This window comes from Mugil cephalus, chromosome 7 (genome assembly GCF_022458985.1).
Source record: "Mugil cephalus isolate CIBA_MC_2020 chromosome 7, CIBA_Mcephalus_1.1, whole genome shotgun sequence".
Taxonomy (NCBI): Eukaryota; Metazoa; Chordata; class Actinopteri; order Mugiliformes; family Mugilidae; genus Mugil; species Mugil cephalus.
Genome location: NC_061776.1, coordinates 24,892,047 through 24,909,769, shown reverse-complemented (window position 1 = coordinate 24,909,769; position 17,723 = coordinate 24,892,047). Strand labels below are relative to the sequence as shown.

General features: G+C 39.8%; 1 protein-coding gene across 5 annotated transcripts in view; it reads left to right on the top strand.

The window, feature by feature from the left end:
• astn1 (astrotactin 1) overlaps positions 1–17,723 on the top strand; it is a 401,467-nt gene that overhangs the window by 243,531 nt on the left and 140,213 nt on the right. For all 5 annotated transcript variants that reach the window (XM_047589220.1, XM_047589219.1, XM_047589218.1 and 2 more), the window contains one exon: positions 900–1,088. In XM_047589220.1, coding sequence (XP_047445176.1) covers positions 900–1,088 — 189 coding nt within the window. The remainder of the gene's footprint in view (positions 1–899; positions 1,089–17,723) is intronic.

Sequence of the window (17,723 nt, the reverse complement as noted above, 5' to 3'; positions counted from 1 at the left end):
TAAATAGAAGCTGAGTTAATGTCTCTGATGTCTACAAGGCTTACTTGGTGTCAATTGGTGACAACTCCCACATCACCTGGTGCAATTTTACTTAACCTTGTGCAGTCAATAAAGTGAGACATATCTTGATTAAAAAGGTTCCCAGCTCGTTGTCAGATGCAGATTTTTTTTTTATTCTAATAGCTGTTCTAAATATTAGAATCCGATGTACAATCATTATTTGTCCAGACACACTGAACAGGATGCCACTGCACTGCTAATCTCATTAGCACTGGCCCACCCTCCTGTGTAACTCCTGCGGCTGAGTCTGCCCCATGCACAGAAAATCAATTGTGCTAATGATTTCATTCAAACTCCAAACCTTTTACAAAGAAACCTTTGTACTGAAAATTCTGGGATATTTGTTCTCTTCTAAAACTGCGATCTGCTCGTATGAATTGGTTGTGATGAAATTATTCAATCAGGTATACACTCTCCAATTACCAATTACCAACTCTCCAATCACAATCAATTGTAATAGTATTATTCATGGCCAAATTCTGTAGCCACAAAAGCAACAGCACTAGTTTGCTATTATTAACGTGATTATAGCCAGCTTAGATAGTGAACACAGTAAACCTCACATTATAACACATTATCAGCTCCAATATCTGCCTAATGCGTGCAAAACTAAAGACACCAGCCTGTGCTGGTGCCTGTATTAATAGCCTGTATTACTGAAGCCAGTTAACAGATATGACGGCACAGAGAATATTCAGCTCATCCCCAAGAAGTGTGATAGAGCGAGTGATAGAGCAAACATAGAACATCCCTTTGTGTTAACCGTGATCCACAAACTTATTACTTATTTGTTTCAACAGGAAGCGCTCACCTATTTTTATTCTCCCCTCTCTGTTCAGCTTTCAGCTCGGCCATCCATTCTCTGGATGGTGCGACACAGCGGAGCGACTTTGTTTCCATCCTCAGGGAGTTTGGGAACCACTTTGTGCAGGAGGCGGTGTACGGCTTCCAGGAGTCCTGCACCATCTGGTACCCCAACAAACAGGTCCAGAGACAGCTGTGGCTGGAGTACCAGGACATCAGCAAAGGTAGGGGACACACACTCATGCACAAAGTGTATTTGTTAGTATGTTCAAGGTTTGTTCTAAATAAAATTTCACAGTAATTGTGAAAAAGAAAAACTAAAAAAAGGTAAGGCGAACCCTTTTGTGACTATGTGGCCTGTTTTAGGAGCACAGTTTAATTGCTCCACTTATTTAGTCACACATTGATTGCACAGTTTTATTTTGTTCACAAAATGTGTTGAGGCTTGTAAGGCTGGTTGTAGATTTGGATTGTTATGTTTCAAATTTTGAACCGCCTGGAGTCTTGATCATTCTTTAACTGCACATTAAATGCATGCTAGGAGAAACACTTCTCATGGGACCTCTTTAAATGAAGCCCTACCCTCCTTTTCAAGTAATACGCATTTCTAGCAAACTGTAAGGCTTCCAAACTCTTCACATTGAACCTCAGTATGTTTTAGCACTAACTCAAATTTGCAGATAGCGCTGAGTATCCAAAACTCCCATTCTGCGTTATTTATTCAAAACTTTTTTTGTTTAGATCATCACAATTCATTTTATTATTAGAAACATCAGACAAACCACAGCACCCTTCTGTAGTGACCTTTCCCTCTCATGCAAACTCCCTCCATATAGCTCACCCACAGACATATACATTATTTGCAAAAGATAATATATGTAACAAAAGTTACAAATAAATATACATTTAGTAGCAAAGCAGACTTATCTAAGCAAAGGTGTTTCTTATATTTAATATTTGTAAAATTAGTTTGTTAAATAGCAAAGGTCAGTACATTATTTTGTAGGCATACGTTATTTATTACCCCTAGCAGAGTACCCGACATGGTACATGAGACATTTGACCTTGCCTCAACTGAGACACTGAGTGTGTGTCTAAATGATAATTTAATTGAGTGATCCCATTTTATATTACACTACTGAGGGATATATATATGTACTTTACTATTATCGTTAATGCTTTCTTTAGACAAGTTGTGTCAAACATGTGGATTTGCAAAGTGCGATAGTTATGTAGGGGACCTTAACGGCAAATGTTTCAGTGTCCACCAGGGTTGCGGGTTTTAGTCAGAGTTGTCAACATAAATCAACACATAGTCTGGCCCATTTGAGATCAATCTGGGCTTTAGTTTGACACCCCTGCTTTAGACATGGAGTTTTTACATTCAGAGTCTTCGATTCAGATATGGAATTTAAACTACGTAACTGTATGGAAAAAAGCAGTTTGGATGTGAATTGCACAGTAATGAAAAAAAATTAAAATGTTGCATTCTGAATTTTCCGTGCAGTATGACAACATAAACTGAAATTCTTACCTCTGCCAGTATACAGCATCACAAAGTAGCTCTTAGCTGTTTTGTATCTAGAATTCTTCAAATACATTTCAGGGGGATGATGACTTTCAACACAAATCTTGGTTGTTTAATCACCTGCTCCTGTATGTATTTGTATGTAGCAGATGTGGTAAAAGTAAGTTGGTAAGATTTGCCCAGACAAATGAGAGCTCCGTCCTACCTGCTGTTGTCATTCTTTTTATTGATTGTATGTTTTCCCACTTACAAACAATGTAATGCCACACTGTGTTTACCATTTGTTTGAGTCCCAGGTTGAAGAAGTGTGTATTGTGGATCATAGTGGATTTTCCCTGTAATCAATGGTGTTCTATTTAAGTATTTTCTCTGGCCTACACAGTTACTCCCCAGAAGAGCTCAGAGCTACTAAAGTCTTTGCTCTTTGTTTTATCACGCAAAATCTCAGCTTATGTCAGACATCCATCCTGTTGTTTCTTTTGTTTTACCAGTAAGTCAGAGAAGAGATAATTAATAGCCAGTCTCCTCCTGCCATTTCACCTTGGTGGCCCCAAGCCGTCTTCAGATGTTTGCTTTGTTTGTCTCAGCCACTATTCTTCCCTCTGAGTTTTTCTAAGGACATGCCTGCTGCATTTCACAGTTCGCTCACAGCTCCCTCTATGCCCTTGGATGACCCACCACCCCCACAAAAAGCACATTACTCTTTATTTTCAGCCTTCAGGCACACACACCAGTTGCAGACAGTGTTAAACAATCCTACGTTGTTTTTTTTATTATTATTATTTGTTTTTTTGCCAAATTCTGCCTTTAAAGTTCGTTTTTATTCCCACAATTGGTAGATCAAGGCAATTTTCTTTGGATTGATGTCAGTGAACCTGCACTTTTCATCAACTTTTCTGCCAACCTCAAGGTGGTAAAGAAGTACATTTTGTGTCATCGCCATGTGGGGTGGTGGGGTGTGTGTTGCTCAAGCCAAGGCTCATGTTATTTCTCTTAGCCGTTCCTGTCATTGGTAGGATCACTGCAGACTTCACCTTCAACATCTGTTCCAGTTGTTACTTTAGACACTGATACATCTTGATTTAAGTGCTCCTTTTTGCTGATGTTACCCCCACATTGCTGCTTGTCATTCTGGTCTGAGACTTAGCTCCGTTCTTCTCAACCATCTTCAGTGTCGTGTCCCTTATAGACTTAGAAATTTCTAACCCATGCACAGGTATTACACCTCTCAGTTGTACTGTATACCATGGTCTAGACTGTATGGATCCAGTACGTAGGCAAAGATCAGAACTTTTCCGCAGGATTTTTTGATGTCAGCCAGTACCTTTCTTGGAGGATCTTTGTGTGATGCATTAATTTGATGTATTTGTGGGCAACCCCCATTTCATTCCGAACAGTGGCTCTGACACTCGCATCCTCATTCTTCTTCTTCTTTACTGGTTGCTATGAGTTGAGCAAAATCTCAGTGTCTTTACTTCAGTGGCCTCTGTCAGCTCCTGTGGCCACACATACTGCATGTTGTATACGTACCCTAACCATTACAATACAGGAAAATAAAATTTACTGGGGTTGTTAATGGTTACCATTGTATCACTTTGCAGTGAATTAGTTTCCAATGTGGCCTGACAAAAGAATGTTAATAAACTGTAAAGCTATTACTAAGTTTATTGGTTTGATTACACCACATAGTAGAGCTGAAAGCATAAACATCATCATGTACACGTGTATTCCTTTTTTAATTATTCGTTGTTTTGTTTTTTTTATTTCCTGATTTAATCTTTGGACAAATTTCAGGATATACATTTTTTAATTTGTTTAATTTGTTGCTTGATAAAACAGTGTGCTTACGTGATGTTGAAGTTAGAGTTATAACTTACACATGATTAATGTTCATAGTAGCATCATTTGCAGTTATTTACTACTGCCACCATGTTTGCTGTAGTTATGAAAACATCTGATTTGACCCATGTGAGATCGGAGTGTTTCAACTTGTGCGAAACCTCTCTGGAATTGTTTCGCTTTCTTCCTGCGAAATGGGGACATAGTTATTTTGTTGGGCTGTGAAGACCTGAAATGATTCAGTCGAAATGGGTAACTGTTTCTGCCTGGCCCAGGACCATCCATTTCTAGAAAAAGAAATTGATTCCATTGGCAAAAACTTGAAATCAGAGTCATCTTTCTTAATCTCTTGCTGGCTTCCTGGAAACGTCGTGGCCTTTTGGAGGGAGTAATGAGCTCACAGGAGAGTTTGATGATCCATGTCCTCACCCTTTGCTCCAAATACAAGATGGGGCCCAACTGCAGCCTCCCTCCATATTCAGCGAGAAGCCAGGCTGATCATTTTCTACATCTAAGCTGTCTGGGTCACAGCTGCTACTAGCTGTTTTAAGGCTTAGTTATGAGTAGTATATTGCTATTAATGACATTTGATACAAGCACATTTACAAAGAAAAAAAATATCAGTTAATTTTTCTTCAGATTCTTACAGCGTTCCCCTGTTGTAAACCTAAAGTCTTTATCTGTATGAACTGTATAGGTTTTATAGTATACACAAAACATAAAACTCAGTCAAAATCAATACAAAGCATCCTCAGATATAGTTTTTAATAGCCTAGAATCAGCTGTAAACATAGTGCATAGCAGACTACGATGGGCGTAAAGTTAATTGAAGAGTTAGACCAGCTGTTTCCTGATCGCCCAGGAACCAGAGAGCAACACACAAACACAGATATATATACACACTGCCATACTATCATGTTTGTGGAGACATTGCCATACCTCATTAACTGTGGTCCGTCAGTGTCTGTGTGTGTGTTTTTGGTTGTGATGCCTTGTCCGGGTGATTAATAGCCCATTTTTCCCTGCGCTGGGTTATGATGTGAGTTTCCCACTGTCACACACGCGACCTCAATTACCACGCTAGGGATGAGACATGAACTTCATGAAAGCCTTTGCACGCTCTGTTCATGTTCCAGCCATTTATCACATCAAAAATATTCATTTGATTGGAAAGTTAAGGAGCTTTTAAAGTCTGCTGAGGCTGTTGCCATGGCAAAATGCAGCTGGTGTATTTGCAGGAGCAGGTTCGTTTACAGACCAGATCTCTTCATAGAGATCCAGTGAATAGATTAGGCTTTGCATTTTTTTATTTATTTTTTTTTTGTAATTTTAATCTTCACTAACAAGTGCATAAAATTAAATATACTATGTTTGGTATAAAAGGGGTCACTCATACCGATAAGCCCACAGAGACAATATCACCCACTCAGTTTTGTTCACCGCTAAGGAGAATTGTGGACGTTTTTCCGGTTTCCTACCAATGTATTTAAGACATGCTCGTTAGGTTCGTTGATGATTCTGAATTGGCCGTAGGTGTGAATGGTTACCTGGAGACCTGTCCAGGGTGTACCTTGCCTCTCGCCCAGTGACAGGTGGGACAGGCTCCAGCACCCCCACGACCCTCCAGAGGACGAGCGGTTACAGAAAATGAATGAATGTTTCAGTTGCCCCAATGGAAACTCTACTGTTTTAGTTCACAGACACTGCTTTGTTATAGTTCCAGATGACAGTATGAACAAGAATCCTTCATATCCATTGTGGGCTACCTGCTTTGCACCAAGTGGCAGAAAGACAAAGCTTGAAATAAGCTAGCAAGAAACAACGCGTAAAAGGAAATGGGGATAACAAGATATATTACACTTAGGTTCACCATGAGCAGAGATGACTCCAATTATGCACCCATGTGGCTATGCTTGCAGTCCAGTTTGAAAGTTAATGGAACATGGATTGTGTTAAAACTCCAAGAACAAGTTTCACGGATGCAGATGGTTTCATCAATTTGTCTCTATTTTTTTAATCACATTTTCAGTTATTTATTTGGGGGAGGAAAAGTGTCATTAGACAGAAATGATTTAAAAACTTTACAACTAGTGGAGATTTCTCTCCCAGCCTCCAACAGTTATGCTCTCACACTAACGAGAAGCAATCTCCCTCGTGTCATCAAATACTGGGTGGGCTGCTCAAACAGATTTCAAGAACTGCCTCCAAACTTCTTAAAAAAAAATCTCTGAAAAATGAGGACAGAACCACAGCTATCTAAACACAGAGTGGATATGAATATGATTAGCCTTCTTTGGTTTGCCTCGTCTCGCGTTCGTCAAGTGACCTGTCACACGGAATATCTGTGGAGACCAGTTTTGCTTGAAAACAGCTTCAAAATAATTAGATGCTTTTCCTTTCTGTCAGAACACTGCAGAGCAATTAAAAATCGAGTATGCTTCAAAAACACCTGGAGGTGACCGGATAGAGCTTGTTAGAGTGTTAAACGTCAGACTGAATTGAAAATACTGAATGCAGATGAAAATTTAAAACGCAAGTAGCTATGCGTCTGCAGTAAACAGACAAAACAAGTTGTCACAAAGAATTAAACTTCTTCCCATTGTTTTCAACATAAGTCTTTCCCCCCTTTTGTCCCTACGTAGCCTTTTCTCCTTGTCTGACTGCTTCTCCTCCTTATATTTTTTCTCAATTAAATTCGCTGTGACCTCTTTCCTAAAGCTCAGTGCCCTCCTCCGCCGAGTCAGGTGTCAGCTTTTTTTTTTTTTTTTTTTTTTTGCCAGCCTCCAGTGCAGCGTTGCGTGGTTCGTTCGCAAGTGCAATCACCCTGCCAGAAGCCAGGTAAAAATAGGTGCCTTGTTTATTCTATTAGGGCCTGTCATTTTAACAAAGAAGCAGCTGAGAAAGTCTCGCTCCAGGCCCAGAGCGAGGAGGGCAGCGCGAGGAGGAGGAGAGCGGTGAGGAAGAACTACCCTCACCTCTTTGACCCAGCTACACCCCCACGCAACACTCAGACCACAGATTAGCACCACCTGCCCTGCCCGGTCACCACTGGCGAATTACTCAACACTTACTGTTGATTCCTGACAACATCACAACATGTCTCTCCACATATACTTTTTTCCTTTTCTCTCTTTTCTTGTGCATTAGTAAATGAAATAGTAAAACAAGACTAGGGATGGGCATTGATAACTGGTTCTGCTTATCGATTCCCCTTATCGATACTTTTACATTACAGTACAGATGGTGGCGGCAGTGCACTTAAAAGTTGTTTGCCAACCACCATAAAATGAAAGAAGAAGAAGAATCTTAACATCGCCCACGAGACTGAAATGGTCGAAAGTGTGGCTTCACTTCTCCAGGAGGGGCAGCGCAACATGCAATTTATGCAGAATTGTAATTTCAAGCGAGAGCGGCAACACCACCAACATGCTGAAGCATTTGTTGACAACGCATGGCATTAAATACCAAGAGTGCCACGTGTTCGACAATCAAAAATGAGTGCAGCTATCGCTAAGTCCCAGCAGAGCAATGCTAGTGAGGATCCAGTGACCAATTTCCTATTTGTTTTCTTCCCTCTTGTTTAGAAACTCAATACAATTGCTGTTCTTTATACGAAACCACGAACACCTCCTTTTTTCTAGACCAAAAATTCACAGGAGGAATTGGTAAGGGAATCAATAAAGAATCAGATCGATAAGCAGAATCGATAGTGGAATCGGTATCAATGACATCTCATCGATGCCCACCCCTAAACAAGACAGTTATTAAATGTCTGAGGTTAAAGCAGTGAATAAACTCTACAGAATGTTGGAGGGCTATAAAAGCATGGGGGGAAAAGGCCTCAAAATTGGTATTGTATTGGTGCTGAAAATGTTACAAATCCTAAATCTGCAGTTGGTGTGCAGAAATGGGAATAGAAATAGAAATCGCTACCCAGTAATAGTTACTTCATTATTCCGAGTGCAGTGTGTTCCTGGCGGTTGTTTCCCGAGCTTTGCAGACAGGGACATTTTGCCCCGACCACTGTGCAATGACTCATGTAATCACAATTTATCAGTGGATGGCAACAGGAACAACTGCTGTGAGCAATAAACTTGGAGTTTGTCATGTTGATAGAATAAACTGATTTAAAAGCATTTTTTTATATACATCCGTAAATCCATTCTTTTGCACCCATTTTTGTTGTGCATTTTTTCAGGTTTTGGCACAGGAAGTTAACGTCCCTATTTCCTTATCCCACCTACGCTCTGATAGGGTTGTTGTTTTTTGTTTGTGTTTTTTTCTTTTCTGCCGGGGGGAAACAGCCTTCATTGCCTGTTTAACTGAAGATGTAGGCAGCAACTCGGGAAACTAGAAAGAAGCTAAAGATTCTCAGCTGACTGAACGGTATAATGTAATAACATGGGATTTGAGTGTAAACATGTAGGATATTCACAGATTGGGTTTTGATAAATTAGAAAGACTTTATATCAGTAATGATGTCAACTAATGTCTGCTTTTAACGACCAAAGGACAGACCTAATTTATAGATTAGACAGCCTAATCAAGATGCGTCTTTTCCACCCTGCTAACGTGCCTGAGCCATGTAGAACCTCATTTGGAGCTAGTCCCCAGATTACCAAACAGTTATGTTTCCAGAGAGTTCATTCATCAGCAGTCTACCGCCATAGCCTGTTTGATGACTGCTCTGTAGAATCACTCTCTCACACTGTTCCCATGTCAAGACAGAAATAACTGTGAGAAAATTTGAAATGCGCTCTAGTGAAATGTCATCTCATGAGTCCTACGCCTCGGGCTGTAAAGTTTACTATAAATATGCTGCGTATTCAGTTCTCAAGCTAGGTCTCCAAAGGTTGGTTAGAGGTTTGCACTTGACTTCCAAAGACACATTTTAGTCCTGGTGTCTTAGTGTGAATCCCTATAATCATAATCATTTTTTTGTGTTTTTTTTACATAAAACTTTTGTCCAGATACTTTCCCACCACATGGCTGATTGTAGCCATTCGTAACCAAAAGCAGCTAAATAGCAGCTTCTGGTCACTGACTTTGACGCAGGCACAGATCATACGTACCACCTGACCATTGTCTTTTTAAATCTGTTGGTCAATACACAGGCTCATCCGCAGCCTGACTTTACTGTTTTTAGTCATTTGGTGTGGGATTGTTGTGACCATAACTTAAAAGCTCAAAATCTTATTTACCTTCGATGCAGTTCCATAAAATTGCATTTATATACCAATACAAATTGTCTCAAGACACATAACAACCCAAAACCTGCCCCCCCAAAAAAACAAAACAACAAAAAAAACTCCATTTTAGCAAGAAGAAAATTTGAGCACAACCAAACTCATACGGAGGGACCCATCTGCTGAAGGGCGGCCGCAGCAGGATAGAAAGAGTACAAGCTATGGCTGATGCGTGTTACATGATGGATTGATAATGAACCTGGTGCCCATACTCACCAAGTGTGAGTCCCTTCCTTTCATTTATATCAAAGAGCCATTGAAAATAAATGGATCAGACTTTCACTTTCTGCTTTAAAGCATGTTGTCATGGCTTTCTGTGCGAGCTCCCCTCTTTGATTCTCTATTATGTTGTATCTTTGCATAGTAAGATTGATTGCTGCTTACCATATATTGTCTCATCAAGCTGTCGCAGTGTTGGTTTCGTGGCCTTGTTTAGACCTAATCCGATGCAGTCTTTTCAGTACTGAGCTGTGGTTTTAAATCAGTAAGTGTCCGTGTAGTGGTTCATTTTCTTCTTGAACTTATAAGTGAAAGAGGTGAAGGGGCCCCGCCAATGGGATCATTCCTTGTATAATAAGGGAGACTCGTGAACAAAAAATAACATGTTCTGTAATGATATGTGTGGAAAAATAAGAATGATGTTAAAAGGTTGGATAAATGGCCTCTTAGAAAAGGCCAGAGATACATGGAGTTATCATGTTCTGTAGCTGGGGTGAGGGTTGAAATTGCTGCTTATCCTGTACATGATGAGGTTAGGGTCTCCCAACATCTTTCTACTCAGCAAGAAGGTCTGATATTTGTATGACCTCGTTTTTATCGCCTGTCAAACCGACTACAGTTGTGAGAAACAGGTGAGGTCAAGGAGTGACAGTAATGCATGAGGCAAATCCAGCTTTTGGATGAATAAAGTAAGTACAGAGTAGGAAGGGCAGAAAGGTAGGTGAAGGGGTGAGGGAAATGTTGGAGTCATTAGACAAAGGATAGACAGTAGAGACGGAGGAAGAAAGTGCAGGCTTGCCAAAAAGGGGGGAGTAGGAGGTTGGTGAATAATAAAAAAAATGATAGGAAGACGTGAGAGGAACAGATTATGAAGAGCAGAGAATGGATATGACAAGAGAGGATGCTGTGGAGAGGAGGCGAGCACTGGAGCAGCTGTGATATGGAGGCAGGAGAGAAGATCCGAGGAGGTGTGGGTGGAGGTGTGAGAGGAGATGTCAACTGCCTCTCTGAGGAGGAGGCAGGGTGATAAATGTCTTCTGCTTGTTAAGTCACCAGACAATTACAGACAGACATGGCGCAGATGTCTGCTAAGTCAAAAGCGTCTTTTCTGCTGGGGTGCGTTCGCGTGCACTTTCCAGCGTCTCCACTTCCACTGGTGTAAATCTGCTTCTGTGTGCACCCGTTTTACACGTGCAGCCATCGAGAGCACCATTTGTGCTCACGGTGGCATTTGTAAGTGTGTGTAGATTTGCGTGTGCGCGCGTATGTGAGAAAGTGCAACTGTGCAGCAGAAGGCTACAATAAGAGTCTCCTCTAAACTCGACAAGTCTAACGAAGTGGAACCGCTCCAGCAGCTAAAGTTGAAGTCGAAGATGAGAAACAGATTGTCCGACTGCTCCGCCGCAATCGAGCCTTGTCAGCACAATTTGTACACAACTCGCCTCACCAGAAATTTGCAGAGCCGATGGGGTATCAATTTACATGCAACAGGATTAGGCAAATCACATTACCGTGGGATTATCTGAAAATAAAGACAGACAGAGAAACTAAGAAATCACTAATCACATTACACATACTGTAAGAGTCACTATGGAATCCTGGGTTGCTTTCCAAAATTCTGGAGGGCAGAGCATACAGATGTCTTTATGGGTGCACTGAGGACCATTGAGTCATTTAACAAGCTGCCAGTAATAAAATGTTCTAATAACTAAACATGTATTCATACTAAAGGTCTTCAGTGGTCAACTTTTATTTGCAGGTTATTTTTAACTTGTAATTTTGTTATTGTTGGAACGAGTATTGTTGCTTAGTGAATGGATCTGAGTGTATCGAGTTTGGGTTTATCGAATAATGTGGGTTTATATTAAGACTGAAACACAAGAGATTAAACACAAGACCAGTTTTAAAAAATATAATCTTAAAATATTAAAAATGCTTTAGTGCCACAGCCTCCTGTGACGTGGTCATATCTGTCACTTAAACACCGGTAGATGAACTGGTTTACAACAAAATGGATCTGACTGGTTGTTGAACTATCCAACTGTGTGCAGATTTTTTTCCTCCATGCCCCATACTGAAATCACCATGGTGCTTTTTCTGTACTGACCACATAATGAAATCCAAATGGGATGTTACCACACTCATGTTCTGATAAGAATTGAGTCTGGCTGATGATCTTTATCTTGTAATTATGAAATACCTAATCACCATACAAAAGAAAAGCCAATTGCAGAATTTTGATGTGGATGAATCAAACCATATACCATATGCTCCAATGTGCAGCGTTTACAATATACCGTTAAAATTGAAAGCGTGAAATCTATACAAATCAATAAAAGTGCCCTCAGAAACAATGGCCCCAGGCATGTACTTTCTAATACCAATATGAACCAATTTCTAATATGTGCATCTTAACACACTGGTATTGGTAGACAAATCCTGTCGTTCAAAATGTCCAAGAAAGAGCGATGTCAGCAGTTTAGAACACAGCAGTCACGATCAGGAGATAACATCTCATTGATTTCCCTCTTTGTTGGATGTGATGACTTTCTATAGTGTGCCAACACCTTCTGTATACTAATTTGAAAAAGACCATATAAGGAGCTACTGTGACTTTTATATGTAAATTAGTCATTTCGTTTATGCATGTTGAATCTGCATCTGAATTTATGAAGAGGCTAAGACAGCTGACAAGTGGTTCATTTTCTGAAATATGAATGAGAGTGCCTCCAATTCTAAAGCAGGGAGAGACCCTTTGTGTTACTATCGGACAAGTATAGCGTAAAACATCTGAGGCAAAGGACATTATGGTGTCGTCTTCAGTAGTTGCGGCTCTCATCTGAATGCGCAACTGTTATTTTGCGAGAAAAAAAAAGAGTTTTGACTTTGTGTTCATTCTCAAAGTAGCAGATTTCACTAAAGTGCAAAGTGTGCACTAATAGACAAGTGACAGAATCCCAGAGGCAGCCCTTTGTCTGTGTTGATGTTGATTCAGAAAAAATACCACCTACTATTTTAGTGAAGTGAAGGTTTCACCACAGCCTTGGGGCGGTACATTGTTTTTAAAAGAGTTGACCACACATCAAATTAAGGTCTTGAGTCAGACTTGAAGCTATTTTTTTCTTCAGATCCAAACGCACAATGCACGGATAGCTTCTCCTGTGGTATACAGGGACATGGATACATTCACACAGACACAGAAAAGGCAGGGCGGCCAGCCTTAAATCTGCTATCTACAAGACTGCTCGGAGTCATTTTCCTTGTTCAGCAAAACAGCTGTTTCAGACAGGTTTATTGCATCAAAGGTAGAGGCCTCAAACATATCAGGAAATGAATAGTGTCTGAGTCAGCTTACTGTCTGATAACTTGGGGCGTTTTAAGTTTGGAGAAAAGAAACTGAGTGGAAGAGTTGGGAGTTACTTTCTATAAATGTATTATAGGGTCATAAATGTAGTTTTCATTGCACTATATAAAGTTAAATTAAGTCTTTCTAAGTATACAAGATAAAGTCTTTCTTGCTCAAAGCAATGAGGTAGTACGTCATATACTTTCTGTATTTATACCAATCAGCCACAACATTAAAACCACTGACAGGAGAAGTAAATAACATAACATAGTCCTGGACATAGTCCTAAATAACATTAACCATCTTCTGATAATTCTGCTGGGAAACTTTGTCCCACCCACCTAGACCACACCAGCCACCCCCACCCCCAAAACAATGACACTCCTTGATGGCAGCAGACATCCCCAGCAGGATGCAGCCTGACACAGACAGACACACACAAATGCTTAGGAACAATTCAAAAAACATGAAGAACAAAAGTTCACTACATCCAAAACTGATCAAGTATCTGTGGGATGATCCACAGAGACATATTTACCAACATGCCCACATTAGGGTTACAAAAAAGAAATAATCAATTGGTGAGGTCAAATGACAAAAGCAAAATAATTGAATACTGGATCTGAAGCCTTAAGATTAGAGTCTTACGCCACAGTACGTGATTGTATCTGTAATCACCAGCTGACCCGGGGTGGAAAAGAGCTGGTCCCTACAGTTTCCCAAATTGTATTCATAATCAGCTCAACAGGCGTGTTCAGTGTCCGCACCATTAGGGAGGAAGCAGAGCGTGACAACCATAACAGCACACATTCCCTAAACTTCATGTTGTACTTGAAGTGAACAAATGCTTGGAAGTATTCGAAGTAGCAGATCATTTTAGTCTTTTTTGAGAGTTACTGACAAACAAGATCATCTACCTGAGAGGGGTATCTAATAGGAAATTACCTCTCTGGATTGTTTTCAAAGGTATCACAAACAAATTAGTAGGACATCCTGTATGTGTAATAATGGACTCACAGTGGAAGGCGATGAAAATGTGCAGAAAAGCTGAGGCGAAGATAAAAATGGAAATTGTCCTTCCAGGTTCTATTAAAATACTTTTCTTAAATCAAGCCAGCGATGTTTACATCTGACACTTTGTTGTTCTTAATGTTGAATCACACTACATGAGTACAGTTTCAATGAAAATGGGCACACAAACGGACCCTCTGGCATTTTCTTAAGCTCAAACTAATTAGCAGTAAAGACAACCCCTGACATCCCTTCACCTTCACCTCTTATCTGAAATACATTACTCACTGAAGTACTCACTGCAAGCCAGTTGGGATCCATTATGTATTATAGCCCTCCTAGTCTTCTCAAATATTTTGTAATCATGTCCTACATGATCTGCTTCAGTCTAGCCACTTGAACAGCCACTCTCCTCAACAGAAATCTAATTCCACTCTCAACCAGTCAAGGTCATGCCACAGATGAAATTTAAACATTTTATTCTCCTTGGTGGGAACACGTGGAGGAGGACATGGGGGAGTGGAGAGGCAGCCAGCCAGGCTTCGTCATCACTCTTCCTTCTTCTCTTTATTAATATTCCTGGTGTTGTACTTGCCAGAGAAAAAGAGCATTTTGAACGGTTTCGTTTTGTTTTCGTCTCGAAGAATTGAAAGTTAAATACTTTATCGTTAGCGCACCAACTCTCATTCTTCACATTCCCACTTTTTTTTACTATCTTTCTGTGCCTGCCTTCATTCTCTTTTTTTTCACTGGCCATGAAAGATTAAAGAGCAGTGATACAGTAAATGCTTAGTGTGGAGCACAGAAGTTAATCTGATTTGGATGGTTTGGAGGGCACATATTAAACACATATTAAATCAGTCACGTGAACCAACAAGATATATTTCAGCATTTTATATTCATATTTTGAAGGTTCTGGGTTTGAATCCATCTGGGGCCTTTATGTGTGGTGCTTGCATGTTCTCCCTGCGTTTATGAGTATTGACTCATAAGAGATTGACATGAGGATGAGATGATGAGGAGATAGTACTACAAACCATACACATGCCCCACATGTCACATATTTTGAGTTATCCTGCTTTGTAAGACTTGGGTAGAGCTAAGGGGAAAACTGGATGAGGTCACCAAATTCAAGGTACCAATAAAAATGATTAAGATGAAACTGAACGAGTGAAGTGTCAAGCAAGCACTGCCTCACTCCCACAGAATGATTATTGGAAGTGTGAAGGCCAGTTCATGGTTCCCACATATGTGTGGCCCCGAAGGTGTCTTTTAGTCCCACACCCATAATGGTCCATCTGGACCACTGTGCAGATTGTCTTCAAGCTCACAGGCTCCACATACACCAAGAAAGTAAACTGCAAGCTACAATTTTGCGATGGATTTCACTTTGATACCACTGTCCTATGATTTGTTGCTAGTTAGTAAGTATTTGTTGAAGTGGCCTTGCTCTGAATATGATCACTGGCTTTCTTGTGTTGGAAAAAAATGCATGCTCAGTAGTTTGTATTTTCCTAATCCAACAACAAGAAGGCCAGCTCTGCGTCTGTGTTGCAGTCTTTTACTTTGTGAAGCTCTCACCAATGACCTTTTAATCACTTTCACTCTTTTTTTCCTCTTCTTGAGATCCTCTTTAAACATCCTCTTCGGCCATGATGTCTGCAGAGAGAATACCGAGCTAGCTTCTTTTTATTCCTTGCTGATGACCGACTGTTGGTCGTGTATGACATAGTGTCGTAAAACATTATGCACTTCTCAAGGGTGATCATATCTGATCAATCCAATTTATGTTCTGCAAGGAGATTTATTCAGGCCCCGGAGTGGGAGAAAAAGAGGCGTCGGTGAACCGTGAAAATGATTTTGACAGTAATAAAAAAATAGTTGGTAACTGTTTTGGAGTGTATAAATGTACGGTCTAGTGTCATCAGAAGCTGACAGCATTGGCCATCCATGACAGCAAGTATTGACTTTGTTAATTCTGTCTAGAAAGGAAAATGAAAAATGTGCCACAGATTTTGAATACATAAACAAAAAGACATAAATGACAAAACATCTTAGTTTAGTAAAGGCTTTGTTTGAATAATACATTGTTTGATCCACTTGACAGAAGTACTAATCTTAAGGTCAAAAGCATGTCCTTTGTTGCTGTGTGATATACACAAACACTGCAAGTTGAGTACTCTTTTTTTTTTCTAGTAGCTTTCCACTTGAAGAAGTTGCATGAATTTGAGGAGTGGCATACTCAAACGCGCTTCTCTTGTCTGAATGACTCATTAGCATTAAATGTGGAGACTATTAATGGGATTCTTCCCATATTTGTACAGTCTGTAGTGCCCAACATCTCTGCATATTATGTAGAAGAAACTTCTGCAATAACTGGCTAAAAACTTGTAAAAAAAAATATGGTAACACTTTCTATGAAGGTTGTATTTATAATGCCATATGAATACACTCATAATGTTTTATAAGGTGTCTATAAAGCATTATAATGGTCATTATTGCCATCTATACATATTCACAAGTCGTTATAACCAACTTCATGATGCATTATGACAACTGGTTACGAATGATTATAATTTTAATCTGAATAGTGCATTATAAATATGTCAATATCTGCCTAGTCACTTGTTAGTTTTATAATGCATCATAACTACTTTGCTTTGCTAAATGTGTATAGTGATGCATAATGACTTTTGACTTTGCCTATAGTGCTTTATATCTGTAGTTATAAGTATATGTAATAAGGTTATAATAATTCTATACATCTCCCTACAGCACACTGTTATGAACAGCTATGCAATATCATAAGTGCTATTTGTCAGCGCTAAGTAAAGTGACAAGAATATGACACTATTATTAACAGATATAAGTTACTATGAGTAATTAAAAGGTGCAATGAACTAAGTCCTGAGTCTGGCATCTTTACCCCATATGCAATTGTTAATATCATAGGTGTTATTTGTCAGCTTTAGGTAAATTAGAGCAAATGAAATGCCTGGACAGTAAAGACAAAAGAAATGCATTTAGTTCACTTTATTTTCATTTAAACCAACACACATAATCAGAATGATTATCAACGCTCTGAGCACATTACACAAACACATGAAACAGGCCACAAAAGTGGCACAGCGTGGTCCTAGAGATGTGGCTCTTAAAAGTGCCTTTGGGTTGGTGAGGTGATTCAGGGTCAGAGGTCAGGAGATGGTTTGACAGCAACTACAAGAAGAACAGAGGCAAATCTTTAGTGCTCTAGTTGGGTTTGTTTTTAATGCAGAAAGGTTTGAATGAAAACACATAAGCAGATCACGTTTTTTGTTTAAAGCAGCCTAATGAGACATTATGTTACCGCATGTCGTGCAGGCACCGCAGATTACCCACAGGAGGCTTAAGCTAGCTAGACGAAAGTTACCAGACACGGCTAGTTTTAACTCACAAATTAGATCGTTTTCATATTCTTGCGTCTAATGATTGAAACCATTCGAAATCATTGCTTTAATATGTAAACGATGTGTTTCATGTAAGCAAAGTAAGGCATTAGCTCACAAAACACTAGCAGGACAGAGAGACAACCTACCTGTCCTGGAGAGGACTCAGAGGAGAAAGGAAAGAAAAGCCGCTTTACGACTAGTACATACAGTCAATGCTTTACGACAGTGGGAGGAGCTGGGGA